The sequence below is a fragment of the Camellia sinensis genome, chromosome 1, assembly GCF_055761805.1.
Source record: "Camellia sinensis isolate YWXY chromosome 1, ASM5576180v1, whole genome shotgun sequence".
Classification (NCBI taxonomy): Eukaryota; Viridiplantae; Streptophyta; class Magnoliopsida; order Ericales; family Theaceae; genus Camellia; species Camellia sinensis.
In genome coordinates this window covers 194,875,755-194,899,879 of record NC_138961.1, presented here as the reverse complement: position 1 = coordinate 194,899,879, position 24,125 = coordinate 194,875,755, and the positions used below count along the sequence as shown (strand labels likewise).

At 39.0% G+C, this 24,125-nt stretch overlaps 2 protein-coding genes across 7 annotated transcripts; one reads left to right on the top strand and one right to left on the bottom strand.

Annotated features, from left to right (window-relative positions):
* Window positions 1-355: 355 nt before the first annotated feature.
* Window positions 356-9,266, bottom strand: LOC114261859 (serine/threonine-protein kinase/endoribonuclease IRE1a). Of its 6 annotated transcripts, none has more exons than XM_028202190.2 (8): window positions 8,731-9,266; window positions 6,034-6,262; window positions 5,495-5,687; window positions 4,165-5,380; window positions 3,171-3,343; window positions 2,570-2,816; window positions 1,630-1,933; window positions 356-701 (listed from the first exon to the last, which is right to left on the bottom strand). In XM_028202190.2, the coding sequence occupies exons 1-8, from the start codon at window positions 8,907-8,909 to the stop codon at window positions 558-560; spliced, it is 2,685 nt and encodes an 894-aa protein (XP_028057991.1). In that variant the 5' UTR covers window positions 8,910-9,266; the 3' UTR covers window positions 356-557. The 6 variants fall into 6 exon arrangements, with proteins under 6 accessions (XP_028057991.1, XP_082747549.1, XP_028057974.2 ...); XM_082891423.1 differs by having other exon boundaries at window positions 6,042-6,262; window positions 8,731-9,217; XM_028202173.2 differs by having other exon boundaries at window positions 4,165-5,687; window positions 8,731-9,242.
* A 13,443-nt stretch (window positions 9,267-22,709) lies between these two features.
* Window positions 22,710-23,255, top strand: LOC145821950 (protein FAR1-RELATED SEQUENCE 5-like). Its single transcript, XM_082918520.1, has one exon. It carries the CDS (start codon window positions 22,710-22,712, stop codon window positions 23,253-23,255), a length of 546 nt encoding a protein of 181 aa, XP_082774646.1.
* Window positions 23,256-24,125: the final 870 nt, after the last annotated feature.

Sequence of the window (24,125 nt, the reverse complement as noted above, 5' to 3'; positions counted from 1 at the left end):
AACATATAAGTCTCCGTTGATTTGAGTAACACGCCAATTTGATATAACTTTTTGGTCAACGAGTGAATCATGTTTTGAATGATTTCCATCCAAATTTGAATTTGATAGTGGTGGTCCAGTTCATCTGGTATAATTAGGGTTGTAAATTGACCAGATTTTAATTTTCAATCAGTTTTTCTTTATAAAATTCAATTTCTGAACTTTTTATACCAATACAAACTCAAATATTATATTTAAGGTTGATTAACGCTAGTTTCATCTGTCATTAGGCTACATATTACATGTATAGACACTTACACGCGAACAGAAACATCAGATGACAACAATGAATAGAAAACAAAAACGAAAACAAGGGTTTATAATAAAAGTTAATAAGATTAATTGGGCACTTCATACATCATTCAGTTACAGCCACATTTACATTCATACACAATTTAACACGTGATGAGAGATAGAGCGATCAACATCAAATATCATCCACCAGCCACTACGATATTACCTTAGTGTGCAAGTTTTCTACTCTTTTCTAAAGCGGTCTGTTGGAGCAACGACTCAAACTATATATTGCTTTCGAAGTACTTGTTGAAGCATTCTTCTTCCCTACAGTATTTGTACATAACTTTGTATACTTCAATCAATAATTTTGGGAACCGACTTGTGAAATAGCCATCAAATCCTTCAGGAACTGGTCCGAGAATTTCCTGAATAAACACCAAAAGTCAAACTCAAATCAGCCACACAAAGGAAAAACAAAACTGAAATTTATATTCATAAGAACATTGGTAAATGGCCACCAATTTGGTAAAGGCATGAAATAGTTAAAGAGAAAAATAGGAACTCCATTTATACATCCTCTGAGATTTTTTCGTGTAGAGAAAATTCACGATGTATTTAACTAGGGCCTTTTTCTTCAAGTATGGGTCACCTCAACGAAGGTAGGAGCCGGTGTGTGATTTGGAGATATGAAGTGTTTCCTAGCATAGAACTTAGTACAGCCTAAAGAATGTGATAATCAAATGGCAATGCTATACAATCTTAGGCAAATAAGAGCTGTCCCTTGAGGCCATTTTTGCTTGCCAACAGTTAAAAAAGTAACACTTATTTTCATTTTTTTTTTTTTTTTGTCTTTAGATAGATTTTTAAAATTTGTGTCCAAAGTTTTTGCTTTTCAGATCCATTTAGTCTAGAATGATCTAATTTTTTTTTTTAATATCCAAAAACTAGTCTAAGTGGACCATTTTTTTAAAAAACTTATTACTTTTCAAGTATGTCAAGTCTAGTAAGACCTAAACGTTAAAAGTTTTTCAAAAAAAAGTCAACAAATAAACTGCTCAAAAAGCAATTGCGAAACCCAACCAGGTGGTAAGAGATGAGCAGAGTTGGGATGGATCTTGAGGTCAAGTCTTGCTATGGGGAAAGTATAATGAACAGTGAAAAAATGGTCAATCGCCCTTGCAGCTGCTCAACAAACACTATTTGAGTCCTGGTTGGGTACCACATTTATTAGAGCATTTACCAATTCTTAAAATAACAATCCAGTAACCATCCAAAAATTAAAATATGTATGTACACACATATATACACGTAAAACACAATCCAATTTATTAACTGTTGGCATGAGAAATGAACCTGAATTTCGACAGGAAGTTCTCTATAATGATTCAACTTGTTCCGCATGACTCGCAGTAAGTCACGAACACTGTCATACTTATAGCGCCTGTACCGTCCAATATTATTAATGAATGCAGTTTCCATCTTTTCATCCCATTTTGTGCCTAAAGCCGCTGGACCTATACTTTCTAATGCTTTTAAAAGATCAGAGTCAGTTTCCCTATCTTCCAACTCTACCCTATCGCTCGTGTCACGGAAAAATGATAATCTCATCTCAGAATTCCAAAACAAAGGATGATTAAACACCTCTGACGCCTTGGGCCTGCAAGAAATCAGTAGAACTCAGACAATTAGTGCTCAACAAAAATAAATTCGAATAATTAAGAATGCAGGAAAATTTGTTTGCATAAATGTCCCAACAAAATCAGTGTCCCACTGGCATACAGTCTACAGCACAGTTAGGCCATGTTTGTTTGGACAGAGTGGAATAGATGTGATTAGCATTCCTAGGACTGTTAGTCCAAGGATTATCAATTCCTTTGGAGTGTAAATCATATCTCAATTTAACTAATTAGTCTGAACCTCTACTTAGTCCTTCATTTTATATCTCACCCTCTCTCATGGGATTCAATAGTCCGGATGGAATATTATTCTGGATTTTTTTGAATTATTAATCCAATCCCAAGACCATGTCCGGCCAAACACACATGGTTAAACTACTCCATAATGTGTTGTACATCACAATTGACGTTACACATTCTTTTCATTGGACAAAGAATAACTTTTAGGAATTTGTGAATGACTGAAATGGATTATTGTGGACAAAGAATAACTTTTAAGTTTGTACACTCGATGAAATGGATTAGTGTCTCCAAATATTGTGGAGAACAACATATTAAGAGGCACAAGTCATAACTATTGCCATATAGTCATCGTGACAATAATGTCCAGTACTTACCTTAATTCAACATTAGGGTTTAATAAACAAGAGAACAGATCCATGGCTTCTGGAATATTCTCCACTAAGAAGAGGTCTGCTTTGTTCTTCACAATATTGATGTCACGTTCAAGACGGTCACCAAATGGATGTCTACCACCAGTAATGCAGTAAAAAAGAACACAGCCTAGGCTAAACATATCTACTGCACGTGTTTGGCGTCCACAGAGAAGCTGTTCGGGAGCTTGCCATCCCGAACTGCCATAACCTGCAATAGGTCATCAAACAAAATACTTAACAAATGAACTAAAAACCATTTATCATTCACATATGAATTGTTAGATAACTCTTTTAGGTCTCCCAGATCTACCATAAACCAAACTCAACGTCAAATCGACTAATTATTTACACCCTAGTTTAAACAAATTTATGAATTAAACACGATGCCAAAGGGACAGAAAGGTGGATTGTAGAATTTTTTTTAAAAAAAATGGTTGCATAAAGGTTAAAAATCTAGCAAAGCAATCAAGACACAGATGTCATATGACCATAAAACTTCACATGCATAGCAAATGATGGATATATAGAGTTGCTGACATAATAGCTAGTCAAGAATACTTGCCAGTAGCGTGATGGCCCAAGGAAGACATCTCCCCAACAAGACGCTTGCTGATACCCATATCAGAGAGCTTTGCAAATAAAGATCTTTCTTTAATTATCAACACATTTTGAGGCTTTAAGTCCCGATGAATTATTCCTAGTTCATGCAAATGCAGGAGTCCAGAAACCACATCCCTGTGTTACAGATACAAAAAGGAAGATTAAACAAATGCTGAATTCAGACCAATTAAATTGGCATAAATGCAGACCTACAAAGATTAACAAGGGAATCTAACCTAAACTTGTAACTACATTTGTTTTCATCCAGTCACCAAACCTAATGGCAATTTATGACTACAGCAATAAACTCCGGCAAGCCAGAATTTAAAAGAGGGGAGAGGGGAGGATGGATTCAAAAATCCATTAGACATTACAAAATACCTTGTTTTACAAATTGTATTTAAAAACAAGAAAGTGCTCTAGAATGGAGCTCATCATAGAAAATGAAGGCGCCATCATAGATAGTAGTAAAATTTTTAAATATGATCAGCACATGAAATCCTAAGAATTTCTATCTGCACATCAACTAAGTACTCTTCTTAAAAGTGCTAATGAAAATAGGAAGCACTTATTTCAGATTCATTGTAGAAAAGGAGTAGGTTCACTCTACTCAATGTTGACTGACTGAATGAACATTTCAGGACAGCATATTCCAGTTTTCAGAGGGGCTCATACTCTGCAGCACAGGGGCATCCCTTTCTGCAAACTTACCTTAAGATCTATGCCACATGGGCAATAGAAAGTGGTATCCCCTTCTACAAATATGCTAAATTATTAATAACTTTTTCCCCCATGACCAATGGAAAACGTTGATGGCCATTAAGGTTTGGTGACATCTATGCTGTGGATAAGCAAAAGAATGCGAGTCTGACACAAGCACACTAGTGGCATATTCGGCATGAAATGATGACGGATCTAATGTAAATCTAATTGAAACATCAAAATTTTAAACTAACCTCATCAGTTTCAATAATATAGGTGAAGGATAGCCATTTTCTTTCCACAATTTAACATCCCGCATAACGCCCTTCATTGAATTCAAACGGACTTTATACTCTATCATGGCTTCCATAGCTTGTTCCTCAATAACGGTTGGTTTTTCAGAGGTATCGGAGTACATCTGAATTAGATCATTTAAGTTGCAAGTGCAACGCTCCAGTGAGAGATACACAAAATCTTGATCAGATTCCACTCCATACCATCGAACAATATTTGGATGTCTGTCAGATGCAACAAGATTCTGGATTTCCTTAAAAGCAACGTCATTATGGGCCTTGACAAGACGTTTCACAGCTACTGAACGACCTTCATAAATTCCCTCAAGGACAATGGTACCATTGCTTCCCTTAGCAATTTCTGTATTAGAGACAAATAGTTTACCAACCGTGCGTCCTTCTCTGCTATCATCCATTGATTGATTGAGTTTCAACCATGGTCTGTTATCATATCCATCAGCAAATGAGGTGCTTTCATCCCTCTTCTCAACAATGCCACTATTCTTTCCTGACTTCCGAGTTTTCTTCCTTTTTAAAGGCACTGTTCTTGCATTTAAATCACCGGGCTGCTTATTCAACTCAACATCTTTTCTAGTCACTAAAGGACAAGAGTAGATGACAAAGCCCACAAAAATGATAGCAAAAGAAATGACAGAAAATACACTAGCCACATTTAGTCCACCATTATGATGCTTTTTCACATCTTGCATACCAGATATCCCTGAAATTTCAGTCATTTGAGTCAAAGATGGCACTAGATCAATGTCATTGTAGTGATGAGAGTCCAGAAATGTATTGACATCAGGTTGTGAAGAAAGAAAACGATTTGGACCAGGCAGTGGGAGTCTCTCATCTTTATGATGCAATTCTGAGGATTTATCAACTTCAGGTTGCCAATCAAGCATTAGATTTGAATTAGACACAGGGAGCATCATATCTTGACGATGAGCTTCAGGTAGCATATTAGGCTTATGAAAGGGTCCTAGCATATGAGGACCGCGAAAGCGGTAGACAACAGCCTTTGATTGACATGGCAATGGCATATTAAAGGGAATGTTTGGTTCAGAAGGCAACCCATATTCTAAATCTGAAAGAATCCCACTAAATGAATTCTCAACTTCCTGACAAAGGAAAGCAGCTCCAACTTCAGCAACTGTCATGTTCCACAGAACTTTATCTGTATTTAGAGCGAAAGACTTCAGTGAATAATCAGTTCTTGTGATGTAAAGAGGCAGCTCATCAGGCTTAAGGTTCGATGAACCAGACTGTTCCAGTTCATCAAAAGTAGTACCATTTAACACACTCTTCTCATCATTGTTCTGTGATGTGGGTGGAGAATTAGACAAACTGTAAGTGTAGATTAGCCTTCCAGTCTTAGCATCAACCAGAAACACAGTAGTTTTCTTTGAGCCAAGTACAACTCCTCCATCTTCTGCTATGAGTGGAGTATTACTGATGAACTCTTCAATAGTCTCTTTGAGTTTCTGAGACAGCAAGAATAATACAAGAAATCAAGAGCATATGGTATATGATTATGCAAAAAGGTAACAATATGGCCAGATGAATGGTAACGCTTCTACATTAGGGAAAAAAAATATTGTGCAAGTGGGTATAGATATATATATATATATATAGGGGGTGTATTAAGAAGCTACCAATATCAAATACCTGTATTCATAAATAAAACATATCAGGCTGTCTAGGACAACTAGTCCTAGCAAAACCTGTCAGTCAACACATATGGACGCAGAATCTCAACACTAAACCTTATCAGTGGACCACTTCAAAAAGCATTGATATGAAATATAGCCATGACATTTTCAGACATACCCGCTTACCAAAGGCATCATGCATATACAGCGCCCAGTCATCCCCACAATCTATAAAGAAACTTTCTAGTTGGGAAGTATTTTCCTTTTCATTACTTTGCTCAACAGGAGCCTGATATGAAGAGTGAATTGATGGTCCTGATGAAAATGACCACAACACTTTCCCAGATTTAGGCTCGACTAAATGGATTGTACCATCCAGGGCAGCAACCAGTGCAGTATCATGCTCACTGTTTCAAATAAAGCAATTAATTTAAAAAATAAAAAAAAATGAACAACAACAACAATTGGAAGGTAAATGACAATTGGAAGGTAAGTGATTCATTAAAAATCTTTGCATGCATGTAATGTGACATGACTTCTGTAGAGTCCTGGTCCTGAATATAAAATCCATAGATGAATATTTTTCCTTGTTTTATGGGGAAAACATCCATCATTTAAAATTTTACAAATAAACTTTAAAAAAAAAAAAATTAAAAAAAAAATATTACAAAACATTTGATGCATTACCACCTCCATGTCCTTAAATATGCAAGTCAGTATTTTTGAGCTTTGTCCCTGGTTTTCAAGCCCATTTTATGCATCTAGTAGTGTATTTAGATTGAAATAGACCAAACCCTAAGGATCAAACTGGTCAAAATTGAACTTTAAAACCTAATAATAATAATGATCGAAATAAACAACAACAAAAAATTCTATATCTTCTACCAAAAAACAAAACCAAAACAAAACCAAAACAAAATAAAATAAAATCAATAGAAAAGGTTTCAACAAAACTAAACAGTATTCATACCTTAAAAAGCATTTCAATTGAAATTATATACCTACATTATATAACCCTTAGGCTGTGTTTGGTTGAAGGATTTGAAGGATTTGGGTTCCCTCTCCAAATCCTTCAACCAAACACAGCCTAAATGATAAGCATCAATCACACATCATAAACAATTAAGCAACTGTTCAAATTATACATTTGAAATGTGATAACCTATTTCAAGCTTCTGAAGTTAAGCTAAATAGTGAAAAGTCATAGAAAGTGACAACAGTTCAAGAATATGAATTTTGAAACAAAAGGTAATAAAGAATACCATAAGGAACTGCACCACAGGGAATAAAAAGAGTAGACACTTTTAGCTCTAGGCAGAGTTCAGAATTAAGGGAATTGACAATAGGTCTAGGATTGACAGGATGGGCTTAGAGAGTAAAAGAGAAAAGGCGAAGACGGCTAAGCACCTAATGTACTTTAACACGTAAAGACAGAGAGAATACTTGAAAAACAGTTGCAACATAGTATGAGATGCATACATATTATGTTCATAGTGGAGAAAATATCAGATTCTTCAATAAGCATGGCACACCTTTACTCATGAAATAAGGAGCATAGATTCATTGTGAATCAATCTGAGTTTTACACATGGTAGACCTTCACAATTAACTAACTCTACCGTGGTTGTGCCCACTCTGCGTCTCTCTCTCTCTCTCTCTCTAAAACAGGACTCTATCCTACTATTTCATTTTTATTTGTTTTTCTGATTGTCAATCAGTTTATCAACAAAGACAATAAAACATCTTCGTAATCACAATATGATGTAATTATATGCACTTAAAGCATACGATCTAAAAGAATAACAAAATTTACATGATGAAAAAAGTGGCAAATTTTTTTTTGAAGGCTTGAAGAGGCAAAACTAGTGACATTACAAATCACAGAGCATGTACCCACAATTTAGACCCCAAATTCACCCACAATGATGTGGCAAGCGAGTTGGGCCCTATATGTTGAGTCTGTGCCAAATTAAAAGTTGACACTTATCCTGCCACATTATTGTGGATCAAATTGTAGGAGTAGTTTTAGGGGTCTCAAACATTCAGCAGGGTGACACCCAGTGCACGCATGAATCATATTATTCCTATTTTTTATTCCTCTAATCTATTCATTCCTAATCTTTCTCTTACTCCATGCGAACTGCCCAGAGAATATGTGTTTCTTTTAAATCAACTGAATTATTTAGATAATTAGCCTTTTAATTAATGGTAATTTTATACTTATCTCTATAACTAATAATTGGGCTTCAAGACACCAAAACTGGTGTTCACATATCTATCTATACTATTATTGAAAGTGAACACCTCACTTGGTGTCTATGAACTTTCTTACCTCTTTTTTGTCAAGCTCTTGCGCAAAGTGTCAATTTCTCCATCCAAAAGGAAACAAATAAAAAAATAGTAGTTAAAAAAAGAGGCACAAAGGCTTGAATCTAAGACCATTCACTTAACTTAATAATCCTTTCATCACTTAAACAACATAAAAAATATATATTATGAATTCAAAATTAAAATTTATATTTTAAGCACAGGCATCAGGTGGGCTCACACCCCTAGTATACTAGTATATCTAGGTAGATTAAATAATTAAACCGGACAGATGCTGGAATAAAATATATATATATATATATATTTTTTGATAATTAGATGCTGGAATTACATATTGAAACGTGATAGGAGCTCAAAATAAGTATCTGATAAATATTTTCATAGAAGTGTTTATACACAACTTAACGATGCCACGGTCGAAAAACACTAGATATTCCAGCACAAACAATTCAACAAAACCCTAGGCCTCCATGTTAATTATCTGAAGCTCAAGAAGAATAGAATAAACAAAATTTGAACTTTGAAAAAAAATAGAGGAAACACTCACTTGGAGACTGACAATAGAGACCTCCCAGCCGGTGGTTGACTGAAGCCATTGAGATCGTCTCCAACTAAAGTCGAAAACCGAACCTTGGAAACTTCGGAGCTCGAAACATCGCCGGTGGAAGCCGACAACCCAATCACAAGCATGAAAAGGCACAAAAGACGGATCAATTTGTGTTTCATCGGAGAGATTGAAGCTGACAAGGAGGATTGGGAGACTGCAATTTGTGTGGAGAACGAAGGGAAGGTAATTGATGCCGTAGACAGAGACGACAGTGATGGGGGGTGGTGGAGATTGAGAGGGTTTGGGAAATCCCTGTCGATGTTGAGAACAGGAACCAAGAAGATTCGAAGCTTCCCGTGGTTTCTGCGATTTTGGGATCTCCCGACGCCGTCGGATTAGCTTTCGTGTTTACGTAGAAATGTTTTGTCGCATGACTAGCGGGAGTAATTTTACCAACACGAACTCCAAACACATCTCACATGGGGTCGGTGGGTTTGGAAAATGTTAGCACCTAAATAATTTATTAATTTTTTTTTTTTTATAAGCGTGTGATTTGTATTATGTGATTTATATGTATTCAAGACTCGTTGACAAGTGATTTTTTTAATTAAAAAATTAAAAAATTAAAGAATTAATAATTTTTATTAAAAAGTTAAAAAAAATATATTTTTTATTTTTTTTATATTTTTTTGTAAAAAATTAAAAAATATTTTAAATATATTAATTTTTTTATATTATATTTTAATTATTTAATTAAAAAGTTATTAAAAAAAATATGTCCCCTAATAAGGCTTTATTCCGTTTTTTTATTTATTTAATTTTTTTAACAGGCATTCTGTCCCTTGCGTGTGGCTAGTGTTTGTGACTAGCTGTTTGGTCACATGTTTTTTAAAAGATTAATTATTTTTACCACCCTATATTTTTACTAAACGTTTGTTTTGACCCACCACTTCCATGATAGTCAATCACTTCCCTCCATTTGTCTTTTAAAGGCGGCTACCTTATGAATAAAGTATTACCTAGGGTGGGTTTAGAAATATTTTATTTTTAATTTTTTTCAATTTTTTAAATTAAAATATAAAGTAAAAAAAATTAATATATTTGAAATATTTTTTATTTTTTATTTTTTATTTTTTTTTGCAAAACAACGTGAAAAAAAATGTAAAAAAAATCTAGAACTTTTGACCTTTTCAGTATAATTTTTTATCTCTTTTAATTTTTAGTGATTTTTTAACTATTACTATAGGTAGTTTCCAAACCTACCCTTACGATATAATAAAGTATATATATACATATATCTATAATTGAAATAATAATCATGATATGTCATAATCAATCTTATGACCAAATCACAATTAAGAGTCATAACCAAACATTATTTAAGGATTAACTAAAGGCCAATACTAACAAGTGTCTCATAAACATTGTTTGATGTTGCAAATATGTAAAGATATTAAAAAGTATATTAATTTTAATAAAAGTACATTGAAATTAGTAAAAAGTGTATTGTATTCTATAAATGTTTTATCTTTTACTTGTATTCTATAGGTACTTGTTAGTAAGACTATTGTGTGAGTGATTTTCTGATCACACTGCCCGTTTAGTAATCAACTAGAGAGCACTGGTAGAATAGATGGCTTCAGTTATCCTGCAACAGAAAGAAAGGGCTCCGACGGTGGCTCCTCCACCCGGGGGCACTCCGACGATCAAGTCAGTATATCTCTCAAAGATAATCAAGTGCTAAACTCACTGTTCAAAGCATAAATTGCGTACCTTAGACCCACGGGGTGCCTCTCTTTTATAGTTTACTTAATCCTAGTCCCACAAGAAGCCTGACTTCTATGGACTCCAATTCAGTACTTACTTTGGACTCTTCAAGAGATAAAGATAAACTCCCTAAGAGTTTTATCCTCATCTTGACTAAGTCTCCTCTTTATCCTATGACTCTTGTCCCTTTTCCTTTGTCCTCTTATCTCGGATTCCAATATCTTCGGAGATAACCTTGGCCTTGCCGAGATCATCTCGGCGTAATAACCAGGACACGTGACACCTCGGCTGACACATCGGCGTCACCTTACCACTTGTTGGTACTCAAAAATATATCCCCACAACTACCCCCTAGGTTCTATTACCCCGGCATTCTGAGGTGATGGAACCTATATCATTCCATTTTTCCAGTACGTCCGTTTTCAGTATTTCAGCCGAGATCATTATTTTGGCCGATATCCTTTATTGAAGAACAAGAATTTCAAGAACCCTTGCACGCGTATGAGTTGTCATACACCATAATTCAACCGTTTCTAACCACGCGTTTCTTTCTCGCTGGTTCATACCTGTGACGCGCCCGTAAGTCATCTCTTTCTCACGTGCGCCATCTGACGTATGCGTTCTTCTAGGCGTATTGATTACTTTTTTGCCGCCGTTTTCATTTTTGACAAAATCTTTCCCCCTTTCTTCACTTTTCACTTTTGCATTCGATTTCTCTGTGCTTTTTCTCTCTCTAGCTCCTGGATACGCTATTGTTCCAGTATTCAAGCTCTGCAACTGTCTTCCGTTCTCCCTTCCTATGAAGCTTTTGTCGTCCCCGTTACATCTATAACTGTCGTCTGACTTCGGCAATCTTCATACCGACTTCATATTTTCTGGTAAGCAACTGCTTTCTTCTTATTCCAGTTTTTGATTTTTTCTAGAATTTCTTATTTATTACTGCTTTGCTCAAATAATCAATTTGTAAATCATACATCTGAATGCGTTGATTTCGCTTTTTGCTTATGCCTTGAACACATGTACTGTTCATAGTTCTTCTTGCACGCCTTGCCACTGTTCTTGGCCTTCAACCCTTTGTATTCTTCATCTCCATAGTTTTAGGTTTGGGATTTGTTTGTAGAACTCACGATTTAGGGCAAAACTGAAACTTTCCTTACAAATTTCTGTACCAGCCCAAACCTAGGTTTTTGCCGAGGTCCCATCAATAAGAAACATCTTCCTTCTGAATTTCAACCCTTCTAATTCAGGCCGATGTCATGGGTATGTGGAGACATAGGGTAGATACCCCGACCAAACTTGAGTACTTTAGGCAAGAGTTCTCCATCCCTGCCGATGTCCATCTAAAGCTGGCTGGGGATTATGACTCCATCATGCCTACAGAAAACGCCATGCCCTTTCCCATTGTAGCTTTTACTGAGTGCGGACTCCGGCTCCCACTCAACATCCTTTTTCGCGAGATTCTTCATTTTTATAAGTTGAACCCCATGCAATTGGCAATCAATTCTTATCGAGTGATCTTTGGTATTGCCGCCTTAGCTAAACAGGAAAACGTTAGGATCATCCTAGTCGATAGCCAGTATTGTTATACCATGTGTGCCCTTAACTTGAAAGAAAAAGGCTTCATTTATTACCTTAAGACGAGGTCTACAGAATTCAAAATCATAGCCGACCTCCCAGACTCCAACAAGGGGGCTGGAGATGACTATCTCATTACCTCGAAAAATTGGGAGTTTGTTCCGGACGAGGGCATCCATCTCTATCCTCTTCCCCGATCAGTTTTAGAGGGTAAGGGTAAGAGCCTAGTATTCAGCTTTGCCTGTTTTCTTTCAAAGTCTTAAATACTTTGTCTGTTTCTGACATCTGTTCTTCTTGCAACTGTTCGTCAGCCACCAAAAGATTTTTTACCAATCCTTTGTCCCCAACAAGGACTTGAAGAGACTTCCGGATTTGCCAATCCACAAAAGGAAAGCGCCTGTGCTTCTTAATTTTATTCCATCATACAAGTCGACTTTGCCCGACATTTCCAAAAGGAAGAAGAAGTGCCTTTCTCCACCCTCCGTTACAACTCCATTGACTGTTTCTACATCACGAACAGATCAAGGATCAACATCTGATCCTGCAGATCAGCTATCTTCTTCAGCTCCATACTTGGTTCCAATTGCAGAACGAAAACGTCGGCGACGACTTGTCCTTACTGCCGAGATGGGTCGCCCTAAGCCTGTTGCCAAAGATCTTATGGCCAGCATTCCATCATCTGTTGATAAGCAACCAACCCAAACCCTTCCTCCATCGAAGCCAAAGAGAATAAAAAAGGCTCAACCAAAGCCTAAGGTAACTCAGGTCGAGTCCGAAGATAGCCTGCCTACCTCAAAGTTGGCGGAGAGTGACAAACCTCAACCCCCTGCTGGAAGAGGCGCTCGGAAACCCAGCCATCAGAGTCCCCAAAATCCAAAAAGCCGAGGTCTTCTTCCGCTACGACTTCGGGATCCAAGAAGAGCGATGCCCCCTGGTCCCCAAAAATTACTCTGGAGGACAAGCCAGTCTTGGCTACTGACAGTGCCGACGACATCAATGTCAGCGTAGCCCTAAGCACAGCTCTGCTCCTTCCCAGCGACCTTGATCGCAACGCCGAGTTGAGCGAGTACGAGAATTATGCATTGATGCTTCAACGCTCCGTTCAAGTTAGTGTTTTCTTCTTGGTAATTTTCTTCTTTCTGTTTTGTATTTAGAGAATTTTGAGCTAATTTTTGTCTTGTGTTCTTTCAGGCAATCCAACATGCCCACTCTTTTTTTGTGCAATCTTTTGAAAATCGGCAAAAGCTGGCCGACATGAAGAAGGAGTTCTCTTCTCTTCAAAAGATCAATAAGAGCCTTCAATCAAAAATGAAGAAGCTGGAAGATCAAGCCGAGACTGCAGTTAAAACTCAGAATAATGCCGAAGAGAAGGCTGAGGCTGCTGAGGCTATCAAGAAAGTAGCTGAGTCCCAAAGAAAGGAGGCCGAGGAGAAGATGGCCCAAGCCGAGAAAGAGCTTCAAGAAGCCTTGGCCACTAGAGAGGCTGAAATAAAAGATGCTGATGAAAAGGCATATACCCAAGGCATGGCTGATGTCACTGATGCTTACGAACAGCATGTGAAGGAGGCATGCAACAAGGGTTTTACCCTTGGTTGGATGTCCCATCTGAAGAAACTTAACGTCCCAGAGGACTCGCCATTAAGAAAATCTGATGCCATTCCTTTGCCATTTCCTCCAATTCAACCTCCAAATCAAGACATCGGCGAATCCGAATCCGAGGAAAATGATGAGGATGAGGATCAGGCCTTGGTGAGAAAACCCAAGGATACTGATGAGGCCAAGTCCCCTCCTCAAAATGAGCAAGTCCTAGACTTGACTCAAGATGAGGAAGGTGATGAGGTTCCTATAGAAGTTGTTCCCGAGAATGTACTTGCCGACGTCTCCTCTGTGGACAAGAGTGTTGAAGAAACTCTGCAAGAAATTGATGCCGAGATAGCGGCAAATAAGGCTGCTGGGATGTCTTCTCAACAAGCAACTGATCTTCAAATTCAACCAATTGACGGAGAGGAGTCTTAACTTTATGTTCTTCTTTTGCTTACTTGTATTTTGTTGCTTCTTTATCTTTTGGAACAATGTATGTTTTTTGTATGGCCGATGTGCCATTTTCTTGGTGAATGAATATAACTTTTTCTTTTCTAAGTGCTTGCACTCCTGTCTTCTCTTTTTTGTCTTTGCATGATTCTATACTTAGAATATTCTGCATATGTATACTCTTCCTTCTTTGTGTAATCCTCTCGGGGTGACACACCTCGGTTATACCAACCGATGATCTATCTCGGCAAGTTCTTGTCTTCGGTTTAACTTCAACTTGTAAATTGCTACAAATTTCAACAAGTGAAGATAAACAATTATCTCGACTTAACTTCAATTTGTAAATTGCTACAAATTTCAACAAGTGAAGATAAACAATTATCTCGACTTAACTTCAACTTGTAAATTACTACAAATTTCAACAAGCGTTAAGCATTACTTCGGTTTAACTTCAACTTGTAAATTGCTACAAATTTCAACAAGTGAAGATAAACAATTATCTCGGCTTAATTTCAACTTGTAAATTGCTACAAATTTCAACAAGTATTAAGCATTACTTCGGTTTAACTTCAACTTGTAAATTGCTACAAATTTCAACAAGTGAAGATAAACAATTATCTCGGCTTAATTTCAACTTGTAAATTGCTACAAATTTCAACAAGTGAAGATAAACAATTATCTCGGCTTAACTTCAACCTGTAAATTGCTACAAATTTCAATAAGTGAAGATAAACAATTATCTCGGCTTAACTTCAATTGTAAATTGCTACAAATTTCAACAAGCGTTAAGCATTACTTCGGTTTGACTTCAACTTGTAAATTGCTACAAATTTCAACAAGTGAAGATAAACAATTATCTTGGCTTAACTTCAACTTGTAAATTGCTACAAATTTAGCGTTAAGCATTATTTCGGTTTAACTTTAACTTGTAAATTGCTACAAATTTCAACAAGTGAAGATAAACAATTATCTCGGCTTAACTTCATCTTGTAAATTGCTACAAATTTTAACAAGCGTTAAGCATTTTTGTCTTCTCTCTGCCCCCAATGTGAACCTGAGTTCCACTTGGGTTCTCATTATTCAGAAACAATCATTATACATCTTTTATCAATTCACAAGTCTTTGGAGAACTCTGTTAAAATTTTATTGATGATGTCAGTAAAAAATAACAAGGAACATCTAATGATAGAAAAATTTCAAATTACAAGTATTCCAGGGTCTTGGCAATGCTTTGCCCTCATTATCTTCAAGCCGGTATGCTCCATTGCCTAATACTAAAGTGATTCTATAGGGCCCTTCCCAGTTTAGGCCAAGCTTGCCCTCTCTGGGGTCTTTCTTGTTGCCAACAACTTTCCTCAGGACTAGATCGCCGACTTGAAAATCCCTTGGATTAACCTTCTTATTGTAAGCTCTAGCAAGTTGCTGCTGGTATGCTGCGAGCTGAATTGCCGCTTTCTCCCTTCTTTCTTCTAAGAGATCCAGATCTCGGGCTAGAAGTATGTCATTAGTCCCATTCTCTACTCCTTGGGTTCTGATCCCTGAGATGCCGATCTCTAGTGGAATGACTGCTTCTGTGCCGTAGGCCATGGCAAAAGGGGTTTCCCCTGTTGATCTTCTCGGCATAGTCCGATATGCCCAAAGTACATTGGGCAACTCGTCTAACCATTTTTCTTTTGCTGCCTCCAGTCTCTTCTTTATCCCGTCCAGAATTACTTTGTTGGATGCTTCTGCTTGTCTATTGCTTTAGGAAAAACTTGGTGTTGAAAAGTAATTCTTTATCTTGAATTTCGCACAGAAGTTCTTGATAAGTTTGCTATCAAACTGCGTTCTGTTGTCGGTAACTATTGCTCTTGGAAAGTTAAATCTGGTGATGATGTTTCTCCATATGAAATTCTTGACGTCCACATCTCGGATTTTGGCAAGAGGTTCTGCTTCTATCCACTTCGTGAAGTAATCTGTTGCTACCAACAAGTACTTCCTTTGCCCAGTTGCTTGGGGCAACTGCCCAATGAGATCCATGCCCTATTGGGCAAAAGGCCATGGACTGGATACAGGGTTTAGATCAGCAGTTGGCTGGTGTATCAAAGGTGCGAACCTTTGGCATTGTTCGCACTTCTTCACGTACGCTTCTGCATTTTTTTGCATGTAGGGCCACCAATACCCCTGGGTAATGGCCCTGTGAGCTAGTGATCTGCCCCCAACGTGGCTTTCACAAACCCCTTCATGAATTTCATATAGAAAATCTTCAACCTGCAAAGGGTGTACGCACCTTAAAAGGGGTCCAGTGAAGGACATCCTGTATAGATGTCCGTCCGCTGTCAAATTGAATCTTGCCGACTTCAATCTAATCTTGTGTGCTTCCTTATGGTCTTCTGGTAGCTTTCCCTCTTTTAGGAATGCAACAATTGCATCCATCCAGCTTGGTCCTAAGTCCACACACATTGCTTCTTGTTCTATAATCGGTGGTTCTATGCTTGGACTTGACAAAAAATCAATCATGATTGTCCTTGTTTTTTCAGTTTGTATTGAACTTAGCCAATGCGTCGGCGTGGTTGTTATCATCTCGGCTGACTTGCAGAAGTCGGCAGTTGCGAAACAAGGCTACCAGCCTGATGACTTCCTTTGCGTATGCCGACATCCTCTCATCTCGGGTGGCAAACTCTCCTGTTGTCTGATTTACTATAAATTGTGAATCACAAAAAATTATTACCTCATCTGCTTCGGCTGCCACTACCAACTTTAGTCCTGCAATCAATGCTTCGTATTCTGCCTCATTGTTTGAGACCTTGAGCCCTAATCGAATAGACTGTTCCAATATCTCCCCATCAGGGGATATCAATACTATTCTTACCCCTGCTTCTTGCCGGTTTGAGCTCCCATCGACAAACAGGCGAAATGAGTCACCGATGTAAATGCTGCAGGGTCTTAGTTTTTCCTTTCCTTGTTCTTTTGCCTTTGGCTGGGATTCTCCTTGTTTGTTTGGACATCGCTCATCATGGCTCAACGGAGCCCGATGTTCGATGGATTCTGGCGTGAATTCCGCCACGAAGTCGGCCAAAACTTGGCCCTTAATTGCTGTTCTCGGTCTGAACCCCAGGTCGTACTAGCCCAAGGCCACTGCCTATCTTGCTATTCTTCCAGTTAAGTCTCTTTGTTGTAACAATGACTTCAGTGGGTGCTCTGTTAGCAATATAATCTTGTGCGCTTAAAAGTAATGGTTCAGCTTTTTTGAAGCCATTACTAAAGCTAGTGCCAATTTTTCTAAGGGTAGATACCTTATTTTTGCATCGGCTAGGGTTTTGCTTACATAGTAAATAGCCCTTTGCTCCCATTTTTCTTCTCGAATTAATACCGCACTTATTTGCATGTTTTGAAACGGCTAAGTACAGGAACAACTTCTTCCCTGGTTCTAGATTGGAAAGAACTGGAGCTGTGGTCAAGTATTTCTTGAGGTCGGCCAAAGCGGCTTCGCATTCTTCTGTCCACAGGAAATCTGTGGCTTTCTTCACCAGGTTGAAGAAAGGTTTACATTTGTCTGAGCTTCGGCTTATGAACCTGTTTAGGACCGCGACCCTTCCAGTAAGCATCTGAACCTGTTTTGCTGACGTCGGGCTTTTCAGCTCTAAAATGGCCTTGATTTGATCTGAGCTAGCCTCAATGCCCTTTCTTGTTACCAGGTACCCCAAAAACTTACCTGATCCAACTCTAAACGCGCACTTCGATGCGTTGAGTCGGAGCCGGTATGTTTTGAGTATATCAAAGACCTCTTTTAGGTCGGCAAGATGACCCTTAGGTTCCTTGGTCTTTATGACCATGTCATCGATGTAGACCTCTACTGTTTGGCTAATCAGGTATTTGAACATCTTGGTTACCAACCTTTGGTAAGTTGCTCCTGCGTTTTTCAATCCAAAAGGCATTACCTTGTAATAGTATAGCCCTTTCGGGGTGATAAACGCTGTCTTCTCCTCATCTGGGGGTACATGGCTATTTGGTGGTATCCCCTATAAGCATCCAGGAAGCTCATCTTTCAATGTCCAAATGTGGCGTCTACCAATTGGTCAATCTTGGGTAGAGGAAAGTTGTCTTTGGGACAAGCTTTGTTCAGGCTTGTAAAATTTATGCAGACCCTCCATTTACCGTTCTTATTCTTCACCACTACTGTGTTGGATAGCCATGTCGGGTAGTGAACTTCTCGGACGGCCCTGGCCTTCAGAAGTCTGTCTACTTCTTCCTCTACTGCTTCGACGTACATCAACATCGGTCTTCTAGCTTGTTGAATTACAGGTTTGCCGATCTATCGACATTTAGTTTGTGGCAAGTGACCTCGGGGTCAATGCCAGGCATTTCGTAAGGCGTCCAAGCGAACACCTCAATATTTGCTCTTAAAAAAGTCTCCAACTCTTTTTCCTCTTCTTCGACTAAGCCCGAGCCGAGAAAAAAGAAGCGTTCTTCATCCCCCTCCTGGACGAGGATTTTCTTTAGCGTCTCTTCGCTTTTCTTGGCTGGTTCTTTGCCAACGTCTTCTACGACTTCCAAGTCCTCATCTTCAATTTTTGCCTTATCTGGCTCTCGCATGCTGCAAGTAGATTTCATTGCTGCCATGGAGCAACTCTTCGCCTGTAGCTAATCGCCTCTAACTTCCTCTATCCCATGCTCTGTTGGGAATCGCAGTAGTTGATGCAATGTTGAGGGAACTGCCCCATTGCATGCAACCATGGCCTTCCCAAGATGATGTTATATGGCGAAGGCGTGTCAATCACAATGAATTCTGTCCTGACCTTCTTAGTGCCGGCTTGTACTTCCAAGCTTATTGTGCCCAGTGGCCACGTCGGCGTTCCATTGAACCCGGCCATCGAGGCATTGGATTGCTCCAAGTCATCAGGATGAAGGCTCAGCTCCTTGTAACATCTAACATACATGATGTCGCAAAAGCTGCCTTGATCAATCAGGATATGTCTCACTTGGCACTCCCTAACCTAGAGGGATACTACCAAGGCATCATTATGTGGATGCTGGACCATCTCTAGGTCGGCTTCAGTAAAAGCTATCGTCGGTCCCTGGCATTCTTCAGGCCGAGGTCTTTTATGTCCGACCTGGTTTACGTGCTGTAGGTGTTTTACCTTCTGAGTCTCCCCTCGTATGTTGTTTTCGTTCACCTTTGAGTGAATTACATTAACCACCCGTGGTCCTCCTGCCTGTGGTTGCTGAGCTGGGGGAGGCGAAGCTGCTGGTGCTTGAGGCAATCTTGCCTGTTCTTCCCTTATCCTGGCCTCATCGACAAGGTCCCTCAGATGGCCTTGCCTCATCAAGTCTTCTAGGTGTGCTTTTAGGGCTCTGCAACCCTGAGTTGGGTGCCATTCTTCATTGTGGTAAGTACAACGCCTACCGACGTTTTTTCCCATAAATTCTCCTGGTGTTCTTGTCGGTCCTCTGAAATAGTGTTGGTTTCGTATTTGATCCAGGACTTTGTGGACCGGGATTTGGAACACAGTCGTCACTGCCTGTTTAGCCCTCAATTCCGTTTCTTGTTTAGTTGATCCATTGTTACCTCGGCCTTGCTTCGACAAGCCATTTCCTTTCTCCTGCTTTGTCTCTTTGTTTCCCGACGTATCCTCCTCGGTTCTAGCGTACTTTTCAATTCTCGCCATGAGTTCTTCCATGCTTTTTGGCAATGTCTTTGCCAAAGACTTCCGTAGTGGGCAGTCATCTTTCAGGCCGTTCTTGAAAGACACGACCGCCACCTCTTGGTTGCATTCGGGTATTCGATTGAACACCTTGTAGCACCTTTTTGCGTAGGCCCTAAGGCCTTCATCCTTGGTGATCCTTAAAGCCATCAGAGCGTCGACCCTCAAGGGCTATAGTTTGTTCGTTGCAAACCTAGCCACAAACATCTCGGCTAGGCCTTTCCAAGTTTTTACGCTTCCCTTCGGCAGTTTATGGAACCAATCTGATGCAATCTCCTCAAAAGATGAGGGGAATACTTTGCAGAGCAACGGTTCGTCCCCACTATATAATGCCATTGAATTCAGGTATAATCCAATGTGAAAGTTGGGATCTGACTTACCGTCATATATTTGGAACCTTGGCATATTGAATCTCTTTGGTGCTTCAAATTTGTCTAGTTCCACCGAGAATGGTGTCCTCGGTTTAACCGGGGAAGTTACGTCGGCTTCAGCATTCTGTTGCTTCCTCTTGAGATAATCTCTCAAGTCTTCTTTACTCCTCCCTGGAGCTCGGCTATCTTTGCACTTCAATCTTTTCGACACACTACTTTCGGCCTCGTGGTGGGCCCGTTTTGATTTTTCTCCATGGGTTGTGTCAAAGCAGAGCGCTTGCCCTTGAATATGCCGATGTTCTTTGGGCCTTGGGTCCTTCGTGTGATACGTCCTTCGGGACTCCTCTCGTCTCGACTCCTCTCGTCCGACTTCCTTGGAAGGTCGGTGAGAGTGTCTTCCGCTCCTGGTGTGCTGAAGAGCTTCGGGGATTGTTTTCCTTCCTCCATTCTGGGTGTTAGTTGCTGGAATCGGCGTATCGTGCAGCGGGTACGGTGGCTGCATGACATTGTTTTGCATCATGAAGTTGACGACCGACTGCAGGTTTGTCAACTTGTTTGCCAATTCTTTTACTTCTTTATCCCTCCGTAGGCACCTATCCCTCCATACCTGGAGGTTATCTTCGTTATAGTACTTGTTTTGGTTTGTCTTCTTCGAAGTGTCGCCCTCCTGTCCGACGTCGTTCTCTCCGTGGCCCTGGTCACGGGTTTCTGTATTGTGGTTGTCTCCTTCAATATCAAGGTCGATTGGTCTACCACTCCTAGTAAGAGCGTCGTCCTCAATCTTTTCCTTCTGTGCGTTACTGGCCATCTATTCTTTCTTTTTCCCACAGACGGCACCAAATTGTGTGAGTGATTTTCTGATCACACTGCCCGCTTAGTAATCAGCTAGAGAGCACTGGCAGAATAGATGGCTTCAGTTATCTTGCAACAGAAAGAAAAGGCTCCGGCGGTGGCTCTTCCACCCGGGGCACCCCGACGATCAAGTCAGTATATCTCTTAAAGATAATCAAGTGCTAAACTCACTGTTCAAAGCATAAATTGCGTACCTTAGACCCACGGGGGTGCCTCTCTTTTATAGTTTACTTAATCTTAGTCCCACAGAAAGCCTGACTTCTATGGACTCCAATTCAGTACTTACTTTGGACTCTTCAAGAGATAAAGACAAACTCCCTAAGAGTTTTATCCTCGTCTTGACTAAGTCTCCTCTTTATCCTAGGACTCTTGTCCCTTATCCTTTGTCCTCTTATCTCGAATTCCGATATCTTCGGAGATAACCTCGGCCTTACCGAGATCATCTCGGCGTAATGACCAGAACACGTGGCACCTCGGCTGACACATCGGCGTCACCTTGCCACGTGTTGGTACTTAGAAAAATATCTCCACAACTATTAACTAAAAATTTCTTCAATCATAACCAAAATAAAAATTACAAAATATTGTAATTAACATTACAATAAATCATTGTCAAATCATATCTAACACTACAATAAGTAGTAACAGCAAAATTACAAAAGAGTTCCATTTCGTAGCTCGAAAGGTCAAGGGTCGAAAGGCCCGAATTTTGACCATTCTTTGCACACCCACCTTTTCTTCTTTGTACACAGGTAATTCTTACCAAACTCAGACATTCGTTTCCAAAAAAAAAGAAGAAGAAAAACAAGAACACAGTATAGAGAGTGATAGAGAGGACGCCGATCAAGGTTGTGTGTGCGAAAGGGTGCCGCCGACGAAGCTGCTGCCGCTTCTACTAGTACCGCTGACGAGGCTGCTGCCGCTGTGTGTGCGAAAGGTGCCGCCGCCACTGCATGTGTGTGTCGAAAGGTGAGTGAAATAAAAATTAATGTGGTATGATCTTGATGTTAAACTAGTAAGAAACATTGAGCAATCATCCACCGAATCTTGATGTTAAACTAGTAGGAAACATTGCTCAATCCATGTGCGTGCCGAATTTTGACCTTTTCCCACTTTTTGCACACCCATCTTTTCCCACCTTTTGTCAAAGTATAAATCCATATGTTCTGTTAAACTGGTAGGAAATGGGTTGTTTTTTGTTGATGAAAAAAAATGTTGTATTGATGAAATCTGCTGTTGTTAAGGAACATTATTATTGATGAAAAATATGTTCGGTTGATGAAATCTGGTGCTATTAAGGAACATTGTTGTTGAAGAAAATTAAAAAAGAACTTCATGAAAATTTAACAAAATTAACAAAATTCACATTGCTGTTGTTATGAAATATATTGTTGTTACAAAATTCAATGATATGTTATAAACACCACAATTCAATGCACAAAATTATAAACACCATAACTCATTGTATAAATTAATTCAATGAACAGATTCATAAGTTCCTTGTTATGAACTACAATTCAATGGCTTCATCTTGTTATACTTTAATGCTCATAACAAGGTATTTTTATATAGATTGCCATTTTGGCAGCGATCCATTTACTTGAAAGTTATGTTTTCTATAATCAGATTCCATTGAAGGGCACTCCACATCAAGTCACTTACTTTGCTGAGAAGAATCTGTACCTACTTTGAAGCTACAATGGATATTGATTCAATGAATAATTCATTCAATGTAAGTGAGGAAGTTGAAGAACAAGATAACAATGTTGAATTTAATGAGAGTGGTGAAGTTGAAGAACCGAAGAAGGGGATGTGTTTTATCTTCAAGCAAGAAGTACACACATTTTATGCAAAATATGCGAAACAACTTGGATTTGCTATATCTTATAGAACACAAAATGTAACGAGGGATGGGCAAGTAAAGTACTTTGGAATTGAATGTACTCGGGCGCGAAATAGAACAAAAAGATTAGAAGTAAATCCCCTCGAACCATCTTTGTCATCAAAAATAGATTGTAAAGCAAGGGTTAGAGCCACTCTACAAAAAGATGGAAGATATAAGTTAACCACGGTTGTGCTTGAGCACACTCATGATTTCATTCCGAGTGACTCACTGCATTTTCCAATGAATAAGAGGATTCTTACTCCGGTGAAGAGGAGACTAGAAGTTAACGATGCAGCAGGGATTGGGGTGGCTAGGAATTTTCATTCCATAGTTGTTGAAGCGGGGGATATGAGGCATTAACGTTTGATGAACAAGATGCAATGAATTATATTCAAAATGTTAGAAGATTGAGACTTGGGGTAGGCGACGCCGAATCAGTTACATTTTATTTTCATAAAATGCAACAACAAAATTCAAACTTCTATTCGGCAATTGACCTTGATGAAGATGGTCGCATGCGAAACTTGTTTTGGGCAGATGCAAGGAGTAGGGCGGCTTATAAAGTATTTGGGGATGTTGTCTCTTTTGACACAACCTATTCGACAAACAAATATGATATGTCGTTTGCTCCGTTTGTAGGAGTTAATCACCACGGTCAATCAATTTTGTTTGGTTGTGGGTTGTTAAGTAATGAGAACACGAAGACATTTGTTTGGCTTTTCAAAGAATGGTTAAGTTGTATGTCAGATGCGCCCCCAAAAGCGATAATAACTGACCAGTGCAGAGCTATGCAAAATGCCATAGAAATTGTCTTCCCACAGGGTCGGCATCGCTGGTGTTTATAGCATATTATGAAGAAAATTCCGGAGAAATTGCGAGGATATTCGCAATATGAGTCCATCAAGGTTGCTTTAAGTAATGTAGTTTATGATTCATTCATAAAAGATGAATTTGAGGAATACTGGGAAGCAATGATTGAAAATTTCAATTTGAATGATAACGAGTGGTTGAGGGTATTATACCATGAGCGACATAGGTAGATTCCTGCCTATGTTAAAGACATATTTTGGGTTGGCGTGTCAACTACACAATGAAGTGAGAGTATGAATGCATTCTTTGATGGATATGTGAACTCCAAGACAACCTTAAAGCAATTTGTTGAGCAGTATGACAATGCGTTAAGAAGTAAGGTAGAGAAGGAGACAAAAGCAGATTTTAAGTCTCGTAACA